The sequence below is a fragment of the Danio aesculapii genome, chromosome 7 (genome assembly GCF_903798145.1).
Source record: "Danio aesculapii chromosome 7, fDanAes4.1, whole genome shotgun sequence".
Taxonomy (NCBI): Eukaryota; Metazoa; Chordata; class Actinopteri; order Cypriniformes; family Danionidae; genus Danio; species Danio aesculapii.
Genome location: NC_079441.1, coordinates 51,887,507 through 51,910,484, shown reverse-complemented (window position 1 = coordinate 51,910,484; position 22,978 = coordinate 51,887,507). Strand labels below are relative to the sequence as shown.

The window sequence follows — 22,978 nt, the reverse complement described above, 5'->3', positions numbered from 1 at the left end:
GCAGGTTACATTGTAACTGCGTGACCTAACAACACGTTTTGTGGCGAGATACGCGGTGATAAGCAATTTGGCTGTTTGCACCAGACGAAACACGACAGAAATTTAAATACAGACATTCACAAGCACAGAATATGCACTCACTCACAAAATGGTAAGGTTTATAATAGAATCAATGCGGATTAAACCTCTTTAACATCATTAAATGTACACGCTGAATCACTGAGTTGTGTTTAGTTCTAAAGTTCAATTTTAAACTATTTTTTTTTTTTTCAAGATCTGAGGTGAACTATCTGCTGCTGCTTTCAGTTTATGGCAATAAATGTCATGCAAAATGGCATTCAAACTCACATTGTTAGCATTTAACGCTGAATAAAACACATGAAGTTTACCTGAGGTGAGTATTGTCATAGTTTTCTATTGTTCACCTGTGAGAAATAAAAGCCGTTTTTAATATATCAATTTGAGGTGTTGGTTAGAACAAAAATTCCTTTTGATATGGAAAATATTCCTTCTATCTGGTGCTTTTGCATTTATTTAGAACACTGTTTAAATCACTCGCTCCTGTCCTCAATCTGGCAACCTGTGCTTGTGTTTGTTTTGATCCTGGAGTGCAATACCTGGTTCAACCACTGGGTGTCAAACTTAAATACTGCACCTTTAAAAACTGCTTTTTTTCTAGCCGAAATAAAAGAAATAAGACTTTCTCCAGAAGAAAAAATATCATAGGAAATACTGTGAAGAATTCCTTGTATTTAAATTTCTTAACTAATCAGAATTAAGTATTTCAGAGAGCATGTGATAAATTGCCTTAAATTAAGACTTTAAACATAATAGAGAAGCATCTGCAAAAAGCTGTACAAGGTTCTTTCAACCAGTAGGCCTGTTTATGCTTTTTAGAAGTTGTCTTTTGAGACATGCCTTGTGCTTTTTAAATAAATGAAAAGTGCCATGTGATGCTATACCATGCAGACTCACTATTGATTCACATATGACCAAAATCACCCACAATATCTCACTTTTTAGAAATCCCATGACCCGATAATTGACAACTGAACGTTTTCAGCAAAATAAGTGGTGATCAACAGCAACTGACAAGGAAACGGGTAATACACAATCTGACAAAACTAGACAAGTAGTATCTGGTCAGTCTGTATTGTTCTTTAAACTACATCAGAGCATGATAGCATATTAAAGAGTTATGTGTTATGGCTTTATAAGATTAAGTATTAATCTGCTATTCATATAGGTACAGAGAGAAATAGTTCTAACTGGTTTTTACTTTTTTTGTACAAATGTATATTGTGTGCATAGCTAAAAGTTTTTTGTCAACTAGTGAAAACAATATAGATGAACCATGCCATATTAGCCATAAATAAAACCAAAAGTAAAGTCTCTTTAGCTAACTTGGCTAATTTAGAAGTTCCAGAACCTCACAGAGATGATTCTTTCTTCTCAAAATGTATTTTATGTAACCAGTAGATTCTAAAAGCAGCGTGAGTTCATTATATAGTCTTAGCTGTTGTCACAAGTTATTCCATTATGGGTCATTGTAGTGCTGGCAGGATTTTAATATCCAGCAATGCAATATCAACTTCTGAATATTAAACTTGTAAAGTGGTTATTTCTTGAGCCTGTGTTTGATAAAAAAATTTTTTTTATTGCGCAAAGTTTCAGATCAACTTGTAAACTTTGTAGTGTCATTAATTTAAAAACATTTTTACTTTCTTTAACAACAGCTTTAGACATACTTGTTGAGATGATCATTTTTAGATTTATGGGGATGCTCTGATGTTTTGACTAACATTCGACCAAAAGGTTATCTTAAAATGAATGTAGTTGTTTAATAACCTCTAGCTAGTCAAAAGTTACAGTACATGATGTAGTTTTAACTGACCAATTTTAAGCTTTATAGTTAAAGTAAATAAAACACTTTACTTTATCTATACTTACTTTTATAGTTAAAGTAAATTAACATTTAAGTTTGATTGATTAGCTTTAACTTTTGACTGCTTTTTCCTTTTTTTAATGCTGTTATCCGCGAATTATATTTCGCACAAGAGATTGGGCCATTATTAGTTTAAAAAGTTTTTATTAGTAAAAAGTAAAAAAAAAAAAAACATAATTATAATTTAAAGGAGAACATTGACGTTTTGAGAAAAAAGAACTGAACTGAACAGAAACGAAATTATGAAAAATAAACTTGCGGGAAGTTAATTAATGTCCTGCTGCAAAATTATTTTTATTATAATTTTAGTGATCTGCTTAAGGTAGGTCAATTTATTTTTATGCATTTGATGAAGTAGCATTCAACTTATGAACCCTTTAGACCATGCTCTGGACCGTTTCTTTGTATTTCGCTGGTGACGTCTTTAAATATTAAATTATTTAGGCCTATTTAATTATTCATTTATTATTTGTGTGCAATAATTAAAGAAAATGTAAATGAAAAAGCTTACGGTCTTAATCCTTTCACTATAAAATTACAAACTTTGTACATCTCTCTATATCTACGCTAAAACACTATTTTATTTATTTATTTATTTATTTATTTATTTATGTTTGTACTTTCATTTCAGTTGCCTCTAATTTCTTTCGTTTTAATTTTCAAAATGAATCCTCATTGCACTTAACATGTTTACAATGATAATAAAGCTTGTTAACAAGTTTTTAATTATTAATGAAGGAATTATAATGCTTTGCTTTGCTATTTCATCTTCATTTACAAGTAACAAACAGGGTATTTGCAGCTACTGTATAGCTCTGTCTGTTCGCATCTCGTCCCTTTGTGCCCCCTGGTGGCGTAGTCGCAAACTGCTGTTCCACCTAAAAACATGTTTTTAATCCCATAGTCTCCTTGTGGCACCACACACGTCATTAATGGTCATTTTGAAGTGTCACCCACTGTAGTTACTGTTGAAATGAATTAAATATGACTTGAAGGTGTTAATTGCAAAGCATGATCTGTGTAGTATGACAATAACTTTGTGTGTGTGCGTGCGTGCATGTGTGTTTTTTTAAGGTTTGATGAGACTGTCAAGGCCATCAACACTGGTTCTTTTGGCCAGAAGGCAAAACATTCAGCTCCTGCTGATCGACAGCACTTCAGAGAGCTCGTCAACCCCAACATTTTGCAGTCTGCACCAGAGGTACATGCAAACTAGTCTCGAGTGCATGGAAGATCAGTGCCATTCATGTTCGAGAAGTGTTTATGTCTGTAAATTTCATGTGTGTTTGTGTTTTGCCAGTGGGTTGACGTGGCCAGTAGCAACCCCTCACGTAAGTCCTCATCAAAGCCAGCGAGCGGTAAAGAGACAACTGAGCGCAGCCGACTCAGACTGCAGGACAAAGAGCTGCAGGAGATTGCAGACGGCGGCTGGTGTCTCAGCATGCATCAGCCATGGGCTTCACTGCTTGTTAAGGGCATAAAAAGGTACAGTTCACTCAAAGACCTTGTGAGGAATCATAAATTACATCAGTCTAGGCCTGTTACAATAATCAAAATATCGACTTATCGCACAACACGTGGACATCCTCTCAATCACATTTAACTGATTGTGCAGCCTTGCTATCTCAGTATAGTTCAGTATCAGAATGGTTATGGTTTCTCTAGTTCTTTTTCTAGTTGCACTTTTCTAAAACATTTTTTTGTTTCTGTTTAGGATATACGTTTTCGCATTCTGATTTTAATGCCTAATAATTAAATTGTTAAAATTACTATAAATTATATATTCTCAAGAATAAAATATTATATTATGTGTTCTTTGGAAGAGATATTTATATATATATATATATATATATATATATATATATATATATATATATATATATATATATATATATATATATACAGTACATATATATAATATGGGCAATGCAGTGGCGCAGTAGGTAGTGCTGTCGCCTCACAGCAAGAAGGTCACTGATTCGAGCCTCGGCTGCGTTCTCCCTGTGTTGATATATATATATATAAATATCATACCACAAAAAATAGTTATCGTGATAGGCCTATATCACTTTAGACTTATATATAGCAATATAACAACAGTTGTTGACCATTGTGCTGTACACAAATTGTGTTAAAAATGATCAGAAAAGTATTATTTGCACCCCACTTCACCTAAAATGTATTGATTCTTTTTGTTTATTTGTAAATAACTGACCAACAAAAATACATTTTATTTGGTATAATTTGTAACTTTTTTTAATGTGTTACAAAAAGAGCATTTTGTTGCTTATTTGGGTATTTTGTCTTTTTTTTTCAGTCTTATCAGGTAACAATCCAAAGTAATTCAAAATTTCACTTTGTGAGTCACTCTTTTATAGAGATTGTCGCAGTCGCTACCAAATCATATTAACAGGAACAGAAATTTTACACAGTTTTGCAGCCTTAAAGGGCTCCACAGACTATTCATATAAAATGGTCTGTTGCTGCACAAACATGTAAGCATTTTACTGACTTTTTAACATACAACACTATCTATAAACCATTAATGATGATCCTACAAACTACAGTGGCACCACCAGTATTTTGGAGCCAAAGTATCGCGATACTACCATTGTACTGGTAAACCGTGCAACCCTGCAACATGAAACAGAAAACAGCAAGCGCAGATAACTCCGGTATTAAAAGCCTTTTCTAAAAGGTGAAGTTTCAGTTTCCCCTTGAACACGGATTCAGTAAAGATTATTCTAAAAGAGAGAGGTAGACCGTTCCACAATTTGGGGCCCACAATAGAAAAGCTCTCCTTTTTTCTTTAACTTTGATCTATAAACTTTTAACAATTTCTGACTTGATGACCTTAAACATCTAGCAGATATGTTAACAGTCACAAGTTCAGATAGATAGGAATGTGCCAGATCATTTAAAACCTTAAAAACAAAGAGAACTATTTTACAACATACTAGCAACCAGAGTAAGTTGGGGTAATTTGCTCACATTTATGAGTATCATTAAGAAGTATATCAGCTGCGTTTTGGACCACTACCGTGATTGACCAATACCTATATAAATTGAGTCGCAGTAGTCCAATCGTGAAGTATATATATGCACGTATTGCTCTCTGGAAATCAGCAAGGGTTATAAAGCCTTTGACTTTGACCAGTAATCTTAACTGAAAAAGCACGAGTTAACTACTGCATTAACCTGCTTCTCAAATAGCAGGGCAGAGTCACTCCTTGCTCATTGAGGTGAATACAATGATCTCTAAAACGAGAATGTTCTGAACCCAAAATTATAATCATCACCTGCAGCAGGCTAGCAATGACAAGTAAAAAACCCTTTGAGTCACTTATGTAAACAAATGATGCACCTATATTAAAGGATTAGTTCACCCAAAAATTTGATTTCTGTTATTAATTATTCGCCCTCATGTCATTCTTATCCACCTTCATTCATCTTGGGAAAACTAATCTTAGGCAATGACATCTGAGAGCTCTCTCATCTTCCATAGACAGCAAGGGTCCCGAGATGTTCAATGTCTAGCATGGGATCCAAAAACAGTCAAACATTCCATTTGACTTCAGTTGTTCAGCCAAAAAAACTGTAAAATTGTTTGTGTGCCAAAAAATCTGTAAAAACAACTCTGCCTGCCTTTCACTTCAGATTAGGATACATGTTTACCATGAACATATTCTGAAATATCTTAATTTGTGTTCTGAAGATGAGCGAAGTTGTCAGCTTATTGGAACGATATGAGGGTGTGTAATTAAGAATAGAGTTTTGTTTTTGAGAAATTAATCCTTTAATACTGCACAATAGCATGTAAATTTATATTTTGTTGCCAGTAGTCACTTTTCTTTAGGCCTTCGACGTATACAATTACTCCACTGTGTTTGGATGTTCCTTGAGTCGTGATCATCTGCTAAATGTAAATCTGTTTATGCAGAAAGGAAAGTTAAATGCATGTTTATAAAGTTTGTAAACATTTAGATTCATTTAGTAGTGCTGATAGCCTATTTACATTGTGAGGCATACACCAACAATTTTCTCTCAACACTGAAATTTGATGTGGTGCAAATTACAGTCATTTGAAAAATGTTTTCTTGAAAATTTAAAGCAAATTAAAGGGCAACACGAAAAATAGATGTACAGATTTGAATTTAAATTCACCAGTTGCTGGATGTGCTACTGGATGTATTAGGCGTTCTTAACACTTGTGTGCTGTTGGGGATGTTTTCATCCATTCTGGGCTGATTTTTGAGGCTTAATTTGACCACAACTTTCTCTGCGTTTCAACAAATGCTAGAAGCTAGAAACTTGTACACTGGCCTATCTAAAGGGTTAATGGTGCCAACTGACCATCAAAAGTAAAATTAGACTTTTCTTACCTTTTCCCAACAGTGAAAACCACTAATAATAAAGAATGCATGATTTAGTGTCATGGCTTTGGAATCAAAAAATGTGGTTATAATGCGGTTATATATTTGAACAGTACAACAGTTAATGTAATATGAAGGTTACAGACGAAGGAACAAAAACAATAATGCATAATATTTGGAAGAATTTTTTTTTCTCAAACCATGTAAAGTAATCCACTAATTTAATAATTTCGGCCAGTCTTATTAGCCTTTTGCAGATATTTTTAATTGATTATATAGTGTGTGTGTGTGTGTGTGTGTGTATATATATATATATATATATATATATATATATATATATATATATATATATATATATATATATATATACACACACACTATATAATCAGTTAAAACAAATTTATATATATAAAATGGCAGTCATCTGAATGTGTTTCTCTCTATTTCTTGTGTTTGTGCAGGGTGGAGGGCAGAACGTGGTACACATCCCATAGGGGGCGCCTGTGGATTGCTGCAGCAGCAAACAGACCCACTCCTCAAGAAATTGCAGAGGTAGAGGCCATGCACCGCCACCTTTACAAGCATGGTATGTTTACTAATATACTAAACCTGTTATACCTAAATACTCCTTTCAGGCTTATCTGTATGCTATAGCAATGTCACCTAAATTTGTTATCTTGTTCTTCAGAGCCCCAGTTTCCTGCAGATTATCCCACAGGCTGTCTGCTGGGTTGCGTGAATGTCTCAGAATGTCTTTCTCAGGAGCAATTCAGAGAACAGGTCAGTGGCATTTGCTATTCAACCATACAAAGAAAATTTTTTCACTTAAAGTCAGTTTTTCAAAATTTTCTCTGTTTATTTTGCTAGCTCACGTTGTTATTTTTAAGGTGAATAATTAATCCATGCAAGTTAATCCACTGAAAACAATGTTTTTGTTTTGGTAATCTTCAATCAAAGTCTGACCATTTGGAATGGGACTTTGAAACCCAACTGAGGGCTTACATAACAGCTTCATATTAATAGCCTTTTTTGCCCATTAGTTTGCTATGAGGAAATAATGCGCAACAGAAAGCCCCACCCCCTACTCTATATTTAGTTTCAGTTAGAAGTACATCAACATGCAGAAATAAAAGTCTCAGCAAGCTCCGGTTCATGTAGACTTCAAAGTGCCTATTTAACCATTACCAATAACCATTACTTTTCTCTGAGGTTGCTTTTGTAATCATATATGACATTTTGTGCTTGAAACACTTATATCACCTGCTTTTTTGGAAAATTCTGCCCTTCTTAATAGACATCCACAGACATAGCGATGTGAATGTGATTGAGTATTGAATAATTCTGACTATTGTAATCCTCAAATCCCCATTTTCAGTAATGTCACTTTAGCTGTTGGTCGTGCATTTACTTACTTTTTTTGGTTATATATTAACAACTCTTTGCAGTTTGTGTTTTTATATAAAATTATATTATTTACACACAAATGCGTGACCAATCGGTCTACACATCTACTCATTTTTTTCAAAATGTCTTAAAATAAAAGTGTTTTTAGGATCTCACTGAATAACTTGGTTTTGTCTATCTATCTATCAAAAGAATAATCTATCTATCTATCTATCAAAAAATAAACAGGAGGGCTAATAATTTCTTCAACTGTGTATATATATATATATATATATATATATATATATATATATATATATATATATATATATATATATATATATATATATATATATATATATATATATATATATATATATATTAGGGGTATGAACCTACACTGGTCTCACAGTTCAGTTACAATTATCAGCCATCAATTCAGTTCAATTTGATATCTCGATGCATCACGGTGCATTGACGATGCTTTCCATACACAATTATATTTTTCCTTCACAACACAATATTTTTCTTTTTGATTAAAATCTATAAATATATTAATATTATATATTTTTTGTAATACAAATTTGTCCTTACAAGCAGTCAGATATATGAACTGTACCTTTAATTTGCGATTGTGCTACCCACTGCACCACCTTGCTGCCTTTACGTGATTAATAGCGAATCATTTGACAGCATTTTATATAAATATAAACAAGCATTTTATACAATATAGTCATGCATACATTTATATACACAAAAATATACACAGTACGCACAAATATATTTAGCAAATATGAACTTTTATTTTGAATGTGATATAATCGTTTGACAATCGTTTTTTTATATGTGATATGTTTCAAATAAATTCTTGATCCTCTTTCAATGAACAAATTGCTATAATATGAGTAAAAGTCTTGTTATTAAATCCTGTTTTTTAAAAAACGAATATTAATAGAACACTGCTAACACTTAATGACCATGCCAAAAAAACGTAATAAAAGTTAAATACGTTAAGTAATATATAAAAGATGTCAAAATCAAAGTCTGTATCATTACACTGAATAACAATTATTCCACCCACGCTTTTTAACACATACATTTCACTGCAGTTTCACACTACTCAGTTAAAAGCTCAAAACACTTTTACCATAATACATGATTTGTAAACAAGTGCAGTTTAAGGAGTTTATCAGCAAATGTGTGTGTGTGTGTGTTTCTTTTAGCTCATTCTTGTTTATATAATTTATATTTAGGGGAGAGTTTAGTATATTTTTCAAATGCTTTAATCTTTTAGCACATTCAGTGGACGTTTCATTTCTAAACTACATTGATATGTATTACAAACCACCAAATGAAACGATAAATGAAAATTAAATTGCATACTTCCAGTGAGTCTGGGTTCTGTGACTGCTCTATACAGTATGTGCATCAGATGGATGTCTTGCTGTTTTAGGTTGATGCGAGTTAAAAATAGTACGCGTCTCAGGACCCCTGCTTTCTCTTCCATTTCACCACACTCTGTCTAGCTGTATTTGAATTTAATAACATCTCCTGTGTGTACACCCCCTTAGGCCTTACATGAAGCAACATGATTTAAAAACCATTAAAAAAAGAGATCAGATTGAATGAGTCACGCTCGGTGCTGTTATACCCACACCTGTGACCACACTTCGCTTCAGTTCTATTCTGGAAATGATATCCACTAGATATTTGTTGCAAGGTCTGGATTCTGAAGCCAAAATAGATATAGTTCTCCAACAGGTGGTAAAATCTATCTTTGTTTACTCATGCTTTACTCGTTCCAAATCCTAGTTAGGTTGTATTGAAGAAACCTTTAACCAGGGCTTGAAAGTTAACTTTTTTGATCACCAGCCACTTTGGCTAGTAGATTTTCAACTAACTTAGATTAGATTACTGGCCACTCGCCATTTTCACTAGCCACAATTTTATTGTTGGGAAAATATATTTTGTATGCATTAATTTGACTTTGACCAGCTAAAATTACTTGATTTAGATTTTGTGTTGTGTCCACATGCATTTTACTTTTTGTGTATTGTGTATGACCTTGCTCAATGTACATGAGCAAATGGGTTGTGGTTTCATAGGGTCGCACTGCAATTAGTTTTTATTTCACATGACTTTTCAGGGCTCGAAATTAAGGATTTATCATTAATTATTTAATTCATCTCTGACCACACCAAAAATAAATATTTTTTTCTTAGCCATGCATTTTAAATAATGTGTCAAAACAAGCAAAATATAGCTGTATACATTCACTTTTTATTAAACAACTTTTCTTAAAAAAAAAAGAAAAGTAAAATAATTATTGTCAGGTATCTAAAACAATGCATAGTCTGTGTCCTGGCTAAAGGTCCTGAATCCCCAGTTAACTATATGGGGAGTTAATCTCCTATTAAAGCAGTCCTATTGTACAAAATATAATTGAACCATGTTAACAAAAATAACTGTAAGCAAAAGAAAGCAGGTAAAAAAATATACCGCGTGTGATAAAGAAAGGATTATCACGCACATGGTTTACGTTAGGCCTGTTAATAATCTGTTCAAAGAATGGTAAAATGAAAGCAGTGACCGCTGCTGCTTACAAAAATACATCTTTATAAAAATCTGATGCTCTTGAAAGCAGCAGGACTGTGGGTGCACAAGCATCACCTTTTGTCAAGTCTATTTCAAGGAGAACCGATCGCACCAGTTGCGTTTCCAGGTTGCCTCGCAAAAGGAAACGGTAGCGCACATGCTTTTTAGACAGTTGTATTAAACAGTTATCATCCTCTCATTCGGTTTTTACCTGCTTTCTTTTGCTCGCGCGAACACAGTTATTTTTATCAGTCCTGCTGCTACTCAATTCTAAGATCACATTTGCATGCAAACTGGGCCATCTTTGTTGTCGAACCCTGCTTTTAAGAAAACTGCAATTTTAGTTGTAGTAGTATTAGAAGTAGTAGACATTGTAGTAGTCGTTGTTGTGGCTGTAATAGCAGCAGTAGTAGTTGCAACATTTGTAATTTTGTGTAGTAGTAGCAGTTGGTGTAGTACTTGTAATTATTATTCTTATTATTTTTATTGTTGTTGTTGTATGTCGTTATTACTGTTGTCCTTTCTCTTTTTCATTATTACTATCATTACATTACTATCATTGATGTCACTACTTCACGCTGACTGATTTTTTTTCTCTATCTATTTTATTTATATCTATGCTATTTGTTTCATTTAATGACTGTTATACATGTTGTTTATATATATATAATATATATACACATTACATTATATTATACGCTCACATTTTTTTTTTGTTTTCTTTTCTTTTATGTGATCCCATTTTGTGTACTATATGCATATTCTAATTAAAAAAAGAAAGAAAAAAAAAAAAAGAAAACTACAATTTAAAAAATTATTTCTAACCAGCCAAAGTAGCTAGTGGGAACCACCATGGCTAGGGTTGGTAGGTGTTAATGTCAAGCCCTGCCTATAACCATTCAGTTCCATAGGAATAACTAATACTACTGATAGTTTTCAGTCATGTGACCTGTGCAGAGACCTGATGAGCAAAAAAATAATGGGCCGTAATGGGATCTTCATAGAAACATATTTCCATCTGTTGAATATTTGTATTGCATATCAACAGAACCGAGATTTAATCACAAGCTGTAAATTGTGGTAACTTGCGATCCATATACTGCACCCGCAACCATTTTTCAGCCATTTAACACCGTCATGTCCCTGTCAGAGCTCTAATTCTTACATCTAACATTATCTTTTGGATATTCCTCAATGATTTAATCATTGCTGATGATGTTAAAGCACAAAGATTTGGAGACAGATCAGTCTTAAAAATAATACATTTACAAAATATAATTCATACATACACAACACAATTCACATTTACAAAATCCAATTTGTACATTGAAAACACAATTCTTAAACAAATTCACACAAATCCAATTCACCAGAACAAAACTCAATTTAAAAATACACAGAAACAGATGGTCAACTAAAAAGTAACTCAGGGTTATACAAAGAGTGGCCAACACAAAATACATACATTCCAGAAATGCGAGTCCCATCTCACACTCAATACACTACAATTACTATTACTAATTACTATACATGAGATCGACTTAAAATGTCACTTATCAGATTTACAATGATTTGATTAGCTGTTGTATATATGCACACACACACACACAATTCTGAATACAATATATTATGTCACAGTTTAAGTTTTACAGTATAGATTTATTTATCTTTTTTACTTACTCCACATGAATGTGTCTGTGTCTCTGTTTTTTTTTTTTAATAACACTCTTCCTCAAACACAAAAATCAGTGCTCACTGTGCACTTGAACTGAGCAGCACACAGCAGTATTCTGGCATACAGGCACATTCCTCTGTCTGTCTGTGTCCGCTTCCCCTGCTGTCTTCTTCTGTAGCCTACAGCACACTTCCTGCCTCATTTCCTGCTCTCCCTGCATGGCAGACTCCCTGTAATAGAGGTGTAATTGGTGCTGCTGCAGTAGCGTCTGCCATTGAGATGAGCTCTCCTCCGCTGTGGTTCACAGATTACTACACAAAGACCTTGTCTGTGTCATATTTCACTATCAAACCAAAAGATAAAGCAGGGATATTTATTCTGTATGCTGAGAAAATGAAACCTAATAAGGTCATGGAGTGTTTAGTATTCAGGCAATTTTAATGACTATTATCCACCCCCAAATTGGATGTTCAGTGTGTTTGACCTCTTGTAAACTGACTTTTTGGATGCTTTTCTGTTTTTGCAGAAAACTTGGCTTACATGTAATTAGTGTGAGTGTTGTTTACATTCTGGTTTTGGAAAATTCCCCTTTGGAACAGGAAGTTGGGTCAGGACATATTGAATGACTTGCTTGTACCGCGGGAGTGCTGTTTAGTGCACTTCACATCTAGAAAAAAATGGAAGGGTCAAAGTTCGGCTGGTTGGCATATGGTCCATTTAGCCCCTGCCGAGCTCTGACTAAATGATACATGTTTAATTATATTATAGCAGATGTTTGTGCAGTAATCAATATGTTTTATATTAGGTAAAAAAAATTTAAAGTAGTTTTAATTTACAAGAGATAGTCTAAATAAATGGGTTATTACACATTATATTTTCATTTTGAATAACTAACTTAAAGGGATTTTTTTTATTATTAAATCAAATTTGCAGCATTGAAATTATGATCATTTGCCAAATTTCTTTCCTTTTTTATTTATTTATTTTTTTATTTTTTTATTTATTTTTTTTTTTTTTGCTGTTTGTTATTGTCTGTCGGATGTTGTCAGATGAAGAAATGTTCTGTTTTAGTGTCTTTAGTTGTATATCTATTTTTCCACTTAAAGGGATAGTTCAGCCAAAATTGAAGAAAAAAAGTGTTCCAAACCTCCTTGACTTTCTTTCTTCGATTGAACACAAAAGAATATATTTTGAAGAAAGATGGAAACCAAAAAACATTGACGTACTCTTTATATTTCCTATGGATGTCAATGGTTTCTGGCTTCCAGCTTTCTTCAAAATATCTTCTTTTGTGTTCAATCGAAGAAAGAAAGTCAAGGAGGTTTGGAACACTTTTTTTTCCTCATTTTTGGCTGAACTATCCCTTTAAGTGGAAAAATAGATATACAACTAAAGACACTAAAACAGAACATTTCTTCATCTGACAACATCCGACAGGCAATAACAAACCTACAAACCTCCTAGACTTTCTTTCTTTGATTGAACAAAAAAGAAGATATTTTGAAGAAAGATGGAAACCAAAAAACATTGACGTACTGTTTATATTTCCTATGGATGTCAATGGTTTCTGGCTTCCAGCTTTTTCAAAAATATATTCTTTTTTTGTTCAACAAAAGAAAGAAAGTCAAACAAGTTTGGCATAAGTAAAGGGTGAGTATAATGTTGACAATTTTTAATTTTTGGGTGAACTATGCCATTAAATTTAGACTGAATTTAAAAATAAACTCTGATTTGTATATGTTTGAGATGGCAGACACGGACTGCCACAGACATCTGCAATTTAGATTTTTAAGAAATTGGTGTACACCAAAGTTAAAATAATCTATTGTTAAACTTCTCTTTATTTTCACTGAGCAACCAGAATTGAACCTGTACATCACATACAGCAATAATATCTCTTTAGGGCTTGGATTTAGCTTTTTTCATATGGATTAATGTTTTTAGAAAGTGTCTGCATTTCTCGTTAATAGATGTTCCATCTAAAAATTTAATTAGAAATATTTATTTGTGTTATGGGGATTAATGAAAGTGCTATCGTTTTGGAACAACTTGTGGTTGAATAAATGATGTCAGAATGTTCGTTTTAGATTGAACCAACCTTTTAAAAACATATTTTACATGTAGATTGTTTAAATAATGTGCTAACACTTTCATTATGTACCTAATATCTAGTGGCTCGTTACCCTCCCATTATAAAGATATTTGCTGTTTATTAGAACTTATAAAGTACATATTCTGCATCATCTTATTCTACACTCAAAAATGACTTTTACTGCTTGTTCAAATAATAAAAAGAAAAAAAAAGAGTTTAAACTACACAACTTCTATGTTTTTGGGGACAGCTTAACTGTTCTACGGTCAATCCACTTACATTTGTAAAAACAATTAAGTTATCTTTATTGATTTGTGTTGGGATGATATAAAGGAATTGTGTGGAACCCAGCATTTTTTACAGCGTACATGCCAAATACTTATAACTACTTTAATAACCATTAAGAAACCGCAAATTGGGAGTTTATTGATGCAAAATTAATAATTAATGGTTTACTGATAGCGAGAATTGTACTTTAAAATATCTGTAGCCATAATTGTTTTAGAGTAAGTTTTAAGTGTTTTCTAACAGAGATTCACTCAAATAGTTTTGCTGCTTGTACAAACTACATATTTAAAATAAGTTGAACGAGAAATGAGAAACAACACAACTCTTAAGTTTTTTTTTTAGGGGGACAAATTTATTTGTTATGTTCAAACCACCTAAATTTGTAAAAACGATTAAGCTAGCTTTATCTATTTGTGTTGAGATGACATGAAGGAAGTGTGTGGAACCCAGCATTTTTATAACGTACATCCCAAAACTAAATAACTACTTTACCACCTTTAAGAAACAGCATATTGGGAGTTTATTGTTGCAAAGTTAATAATTAATGGTTTATTAATAAAGAATTGTACCGTAAAATAATTTTTTTGTTATCATAATGGTTTTAAGGGTTTGCTAACAAAGATGCACTCATAAAAAAAAAAAAAATTGTTTCCTGCTTGTTCAAACTACTTATTTATAATGAGTTGAAACAATACATTTTTTAATTTTTGGGTGGGACAAACGTAATTGTTCAGTCCTCTTAAATTAGTAATAAACGATTAAGTTAGTTTTATTGATTTGTGTTGGCTGTTGGGATGAGATGAAGGAAGTGTGAATCACCAGCATTTTTTACAGTGTACATCTCGAAAACTAACAACTTTAATAACCTTTAAGAAACCACAAATTTGGAGTTTAAATATGCAAAAGTTATAATTATTGGTTTATTTGATTATTTATTTAATTGTTTTTTTTTGGCAGGGACAGTGTACATTAATTAGCATTGCTGCAAATGCACCAGAATTGGCTATTTTTCATCCGTTGTCCCTGGACAGATGTTAAAATTGTCACCCAAAAAAAGGTACAAAAATGATACAATCAATAAAGCATAACTAAGAAGCACTAAAATAGACATAGTTAAGTAGATCTTGATAAATAAAATGTATAAGAACAAAATAAACTAATTAATACAGAGAATTGCACCTTTAAATAAAGTTTTTTAGAGTAAGTTTTAAGGGTTTGCTAACAGAGATTCGCTCAAAAAAATACTTTTGCTGCTTGTTCAAACTGCATATTTGAAATAAGTTGAAAAAAATACAATTCTTAAGGTTTTTTGGGGGGACAAAATTAATTGTTTTATGTTCAATCCACTTAAATTTGTAAAAACAATTAAGTTAATCTATTTGTGTTGGGACAACATGAAGGATTTAAGTGGAACCAAGCATTTGTGGCGTTAAAACACAAACATCCTATTTATTCATGTCCTTTTTTTTATAAGGCTTGTTTTGATCTCATCCTAACCTGCAGAGGGTGCAATGCGCCATCATCTCCTCAACCCCAGCAGCTCAATCCTGCCATTTTGACTGCCTCCACACTGAAGCAAAGCCTTGCAATCATTCCTTACTAATTCATGTCCTGCAATTACTTTCATATTGCACACTTCTCCCATTGATAGCTGTATGTTTGAAGCGAGCATCTATTTTCCTAGTTTCTATGATGTCAAGCAGAGGATTTAAAGGGATTATGTCCAGGTGCAATATCGCAACCCGGCTCTGTCCTTGATTAATTATAAATCAATGAAGTCTATTGCAGCTCAGAGGGCTCTAATCTTTTCTCTTTCATCCAGTGTAAATGTCGGCGAGCCTCAACCACTCTGTCTGCCTCAGCCTGAGATATTCTGTCTTCCTCGCTGATTTTCAATAGCCAAACACTTTTTAACAAATCTAGCATGCCTAGAATGAATTTGCACAGAGAGGTGAAGGATGCTGTCATATGGCTAGACTGGTGCCCTCACTAAAACTACTGATGTAGAGATGGTTGGGCGTTTGAAAGATTCAATACAAGCAAAGTATTTTGATTAAACTTTCTGTACTTTTTCTGTTACTGAAATGTCAAGAATTCTACTTACTTTTTAATGGATTCTTATATTGAACATCCATTTAACAAACCCTCTTAGTAAATAACAAATCAAAACATATTTAATGTTATCAGATGCCATGGACCATACTAGATGTCAATATCTTGCCTTCCAAAATAGAAAACCTCAATCCGATTGGCTGAATTAACACTTATTATTTCAGTAATTAGGAAGTTCCTAAGGTGAGGGTGTCCCGGTTGGTGGATTTTTTTGTTTCCAGCGATGTTTTTTTCAAAGAAGTATAATTCAAAGTTAACCACCAAATTAGTTATAGATATTAAGGTATCTGGGAGTCTTAAAATGTCTTAAATTTAAAGCCTTAAACAAAAATTTACAAAATTTTAGGCCCTATAAAGTCTTAAATTCGCAGAATGACTTGTTGGTCTTAAATCATTTTAAACGGGTCATCAATTTCCATTGTCCATGTAAAGCTACACAATCAGGCCAACGCCCATGCAGTTATAATACATCTCAGTAAAACTCTATTTAACGATATGTTTCCTCACAATAACATTTGTGAGTTCTCTATGTATTTCTAAACCATATGTGGTGAAGACACTGACCTGGACAGACTGTTATTATATTATATTATATTATATTATATTATATTATATTATATTATATTATATTATATTATATTATATTATATTATATTATATTATATTATATTATATTATTGCATAGTATGGTATATTATAGCTTTTAAAGCTTGTCAAAGAAAAGTTTTATTCATTAAGTATTATCAAAGAGCATAGAATCACCAAGAGGTGACACTCTGTTGCTATTTGGGAAACAGCCACTAGATGCCGCTAGTGTCATGTGGTGGCCATTTTGGAATGAAAATTCCAATAGGAAAAAAGCATGGACAACAAACTCTAGACAGAATTAATTAAAATATTGAGTTAAATATGAATTCAAATGAGTACATCCCCTTTGAATTAAATTGAGACAATCAGACAATTTCCAAAATGTTGACAAGACTAAGTTTAATCTGATATCTAAAATATCTGTTTCACATATAACATAATAGTAAGGTTAACTAAAAAACTTAATTGCTTTTTTTTTTTTAACTCAAGTTAGGGTGAAGCAAAAATGAGTATTTGCAACAAAAACTACATTATCTGGTAGTTTGTATGGCCTCCATAATTTTTAATGACGGCATTAAAAATCATGAATAAATATAAAAATAAAAATTGGAGAAAGTAGCTTTATAAATAAACTGTATTAGTCTTTTTTTTTAACTGACAACACTAGAAAAATATTATGTACTATTATAATATAATATTCCAACAAAAAGTACTGTTAATCTGCTATCAACATCCCATTTTGAAAGTCATGTTAATTTAATTTGACATGTCAGTATTAATATGTATTATGGTCGTGCGTAAACTATTAAAGTCATTTAAAGTAATTTCACTTAAAAGTGACAGTTTCAAGAAAACAAGTATGGTTAATATATTAAACATCAAGTCTGTAAAATAAACTATTAAAGGTGCTGATGATCACCAGTCTATGATTGTAAGTGTTGTATTGTCGTCTTTCAGGTTGTATTTCATCTTTGATGTGCTTTTTAATAAATCAATAAATTAGAAACAAAGCAGCTGCTTGCCATAGCGACAGCAAAAAGATCCAATGGACGGCCAATCGCTTTTACTCCAGAATGGCGGAATCACTGGGCGTTCTTTTTGAATAGAGAAAAGTGTAATGGTCAATATGGTTAATAAAGCCCCGCCTACTAGTACAGGAGCCCATCATTGATTGCTGTATGGCGAATAAAGCCTGCCTTCTAGTACAGGAGCCAATCATCGATCGATATAGACTGACGATACTCCGGGGGAGGGGCTCGGACCAGACTTGAGTTTCTGCAGATTTTGTATGATTTGGATGTTTCCCCATTCAGACAGAATGCCTGAGTATACTGCCCGAGAGGTGTTTCAAAGATGGCCTCCGAGTGAAATGACTTGCCTTAAAAAGACTTTGGTATTATTCAAGTAATGGGAAAAGTAAAAATCCTGAGGGCCTTGTATAAGTCTGGAATTTAATTCATAATGGTCTTAAAAATGTCTTCTTCTTTGGATTTTACTTGCGGTTGGCAACCAAACTTGTTGGTACATTACCGCCACCAACTGGAATGGAGCATGGAACAGGTTGAATAATAACTGAAATGAAAAATAGAGGGAAAGGAGGAAGGAAAAAATAAATAAAATAGGGAGGCAGGGGGTGAACAAGAACTGTAACAGTATATTCTTTAGATTAAGTTGTCTATATTCTTTTCTCTAACTGGGTTTCTTTAACAAATTTAATTATGTCAATTTATACCTTACTAGATGTATTCCTTAATAAACCTGACAATGTGAAATTGTGACGTTTGTTCTTTTTCTTTGATTAAATAAGATCATATCGTTCATTATTATATTTACTGCAATAGATTAATACATGTTCTATTGTTTCTTGTTAATTACAGTATATACATTTTCCAGTTTCCTGTTTCCCTATTTTATGTAAAGTATGGTTGAGTCCAGTGTGTCCTATTCTCATCGGAGTTATAATATAGCCCGTTTCCACTGAGTGGTACGGTACAGTACGGTTCGGTTTGGTACGCTTTTATGGCCGTTTCCACTGTCAAAAAGCGTACCGAACTGAACCACTTTTTCGGCACCCTTTCGAAAGGGTACCAAACACGAGAAAGGGTACCAAAAGGCAGAGCCACACGCGCAGCTGAACGCTGTTGGTTTACAGAGATACGTCATTTGCTTGCGCAACAAGCCAGAATGGAAACAAAAAACCCGCCATGTTTAAAATACACAGCCGAAAGATTACAGCGGAATTATAAATACATATAATAACGAGCCATGGTCGATCTGGGCTCAAACAAACCTTGTCGTCGTCTCGATGAACAGCCACAAAGAGCAGATTTACCCTGTGCCCCGTAGTTTTTTACGAGCCAGTCTGAGGCGCGAGCGGTTTTGCTTTCTTGCTAGCGCTCACGCGAGTCTAACATTATATCTGAAATACAAACTTCTTGAGCTGATGATAATAACCTGCGCTTGATTATTGATGTGTTTTTGAAACCCGATCCTGTCAGACACTGACAAACGCGAGAGTGAAGCGTGCAGAAACAAAGGAGAAGCTGGAAAAAGGAGTACATTTCTTTTCAGCAAACATGAACAAAATGCTATGATTAACTAACTTATTATCTTCACCTTTTGGACTAATATGAACTGGAAATGACGGAATTATTCTCTAACAGAGGCTACATGTGCTGCTGAAGATTACTGAAACAGATGAGAGGTTTACACTGACTGTAGGCTATAATTTGTGTTGTTTTGATCCTAAATACGGACGAAATGTCTGTTGTGTGTGTTCTTCTTAGTTGGTAACATATTGGAGACTGTAAGGGGCTGTATGTGTGTATATATGTTCATTTATTTAGTTATTTAATATAATTACAGATGTTACAGTAGGCTGTTTCGCACTGTCATTGATCTGCAGTTATAATCAGTATTTAGTAAAGTATTTATGTGTGTAAAGCATCTGTTTTATGAGAAGTGCTTTTCATATATGTAAGTGACCCGTACAGCTTTATTGTAGACATTTCCTCGAATGAGAATGATGTCGACTGAAACTTTCTGTCATACATCACGCCCACCAAAAAGGGTACCCTTGTTAGTGGAAACGCAAGCCTGATAAAGGTGACCCGTACCAAACCGAACCGTACCGTACCAGTCAGTGGAAACGAGCCAATACTTCCTTCCCTACGATTTCTGTTCTCAATCCTACTAGCACCGACTTATGCATACTATAAAAATGTCTACCTGTTTTAATGTTATCCCAGTATACTTGCCATACTGATTGTGTGTACTTTCTTATTATGAATTTTGCTTCTGTTTTACTTAATAAGACTTCTAGATCTATTTTATTAACTCTGAAAGCTTGTTTGGCCATAATGTTTGCTAAAAATGTCTTTAAAATCTTAAATTTGACTTTGTTAAACCGGCAGAAACCCTTGATATAGAGTTTTCCTCTTGCGGGGGATAATATTTAATCTTATTTGTAACAGCTTACTAGATTCAATTAATTCATTCATTTATTCATTTTCTTTTTGGCTTAGTCCCTTTATTAATCTGGGGTCGCTACAGTGGAATGAACCGCAAATTTATCCAGCTTATGTTTTACGCACATCCATACACCCTCATTCACACACATACACTACGGACAATTGAGCCTACCCAATTTACCTATACCACATTTCTTTGGACTATGGGGGGAAACCGGAGCACCCGGAGGAAACCCACGCTAACATGGGGAGAACCTGCAAACTCCACACAGAAACGCCAACTTACCAAGCCGAGGCTCGAACCAGGTGACCCTCTTGCTGTGAGGCGATGGTGCTATTGTGACGCCCTAAAGATTCCCTTAATATTAGTTTTTTTTTCATTATTAGTTTTCATATTAGCATCACCAATAAAAATACATTTGTTTACTTTACTTCATAACTTTAGTTCTAAATGATACAAATGTTCATTGTTGGTTTATATTTATGTTTATTAAGAAACGTTTATTAGTATTGACTTAAAGTTGGAAGTAACATTATCTTAATATTCATACGTTTTAGATGTATTTTTCATTGTTAATTCACGTTGGTGAAGGCAGCTTAAACACACCCCATATGGAGATTGAAGTCACATGAAGTGCTCAGGTGTGAGTTTTTCACAGACTTCAACAGAGTGTAAAAATCTTGATGGTTCTGTGCGTCTTGTCTATCAAATCTGATCCTTACTTTGTATTTTCTATTGAATTCAAGTCAGGTGATTGGCTGGACCATTCTAAAGCTTGATATTCTTTCTCTGAAAGCATTTGAGAGTTTCCTTGGCTGTCTTTTGGATTATTGTCTTGCTGAAATGTCCTCCTTGGTTTCATCTCCATCATCCTGCTAATGTAGATGTTGGACTAAAGCAGCGAATATTAACTTACAATAACGAAGATCAGAGGGTTGCTGAATAAATACAGAGAGATTTCAGCTGCTGTCTGGGCGTTCACTGTTTTTCAACACCTCCCTTTCATGCGTTCAGTACTTTTTCCCTGTGTCATTTCATTGTATTACACACATTTCTTGGGTTGTTACCAACATCCAGTGAACATTTTAAGCCAACAGCACCTTTCGAAATATGTTTTCAGCGAAAAATGATGACGTAATCAATACTAATTTTCCCCACTGTATTTTAGTAAGCTGTCTTAGTAACAATAATTCAATCGTACTGCCTGGTTTACACTACTTAATTGCACTACTTAATATAATAAAACTTTTTTAGTTTGAACTTCACATTCACCTTCTGACTACCACATTTATTATTTCAATTTATCTTTACTTCAATTTGATCAGAAATTGTAGGATTCTTTTGTAGATATCCAACAAACTGAATGTTTAAATGTTGCTTGAGTGATTTTATTACCTGCTAACAAAGCACTTCAGTTTACCGTTGTTGAGTTATCAGAATTATGTTTGTCTGACATATTTTTGACAAAAATACATAGTTTGTACTCTACACTGTAAAAAATGCTGGGTCCCACACAATTCTTACATGTTCTCCCAACACAAATCGATTAAGTCAACTATTTTTTTAGTGTATGTATTCACACTAATGCACATTTGTTCTCTCAGCTTAGTTACCATTTACAATAATTTTATCCAAACATTTTTTGGATAAGATTAGCATTGTCCATTGTGCAAACCTTAGTTTAACCCAGTGGTCTCAAACTTAATTCCTGGAGGGCCACATCTCTGCATAGTTTAGCTCCAACCACCTTCTACTCACACCTGCTTAATAGTCTATAGTAGTCTTGAACACCTTGATTAGTTGGATCAGCTGTGTTTGATTAGGGTTGGAGCAAAACTGTGCAGAGCTGCGGCCTTTTAGGAATCAAGTTTGAGACCTATGGTTTAACCTATTTCTGCCTAAAAGGTTTGGTGTTGGGAGGACTACAAATTGGACAACATTGGATCCTGATTGATGCAGCGCTAGCATGTTTGTAGGATAAATGAGTCCAGCACTGGAAAGTGGCGTACGGTTACTGTTACATAGTCCGTAGGTCTTATGGATTGTATGCCATCATTAATCTCCAAACATGAACCAGAGAGCCCCTTCCTTTTGCCTTGTGGTTTTATTTGGAGACCAAATTGACAGCGCAAACATCTGTGACTGCCACCGCCAGCGTTCCCACACCCTCTTAGTCTCATTAGCTTTAATGAGATATTGACACAGACACTGGTGTCTAAATTATGCACACTCGTTTTCCGCTGATGTATAAATAGCTCTGATGAAATGTAATTGCTCTCCTTTAGATCACTCAGAGGGTGATTATAGAGCAAGGGACTCTGAACGACTTCTCCCCAGTCGTCGGACAATTCTTAGCCCACAGAGGGAGGTGAATGTATCTAGCCCTCGGGCATGTGGTCTGACTGTGGCAATAACAGCGCGAGCGAAATCTGCCTGGAATCCTCCTTTCTTGTGTT

General features: G+C 33.7%; 1 protein-coding gene across 2 annotated transcripts in view; it reads left to right on the top strand.

Annotated features, from left to right (window-relative positions):
• The window catches only part of trip4 (thyroid hormone receptor interactor 4), a 164,722-nt gene that overhangs the window by 9,874 nt on the left and 131,870 nt on the right, over positions 1 to 22,978 (top strand). For both annotated transcript variants that reach the window (XM_056462138.1, XM_056462137.1), the window contains exons 8-11: positions 3,020 to 3,146; positions 3,246 to 3,430; positions 6,780 to 6,904; positions 7,007 to 7,098. In XM_056462138.1, coding sequence (XP_056318113.1) covers positions 3,020 to 3,146; positions 3,246 to 3,430; positions 6,780 to 6,904; positions 7,007 to 7,098 — 529 coding nt within the window. The remainder of the gene's footprint in view (positions 1 to 3,019; positions 3,147 to 3,245; positions 3,431 to 6,779; positions 6,905 to 7,006; positions 7,099 to 22,978) is intronic.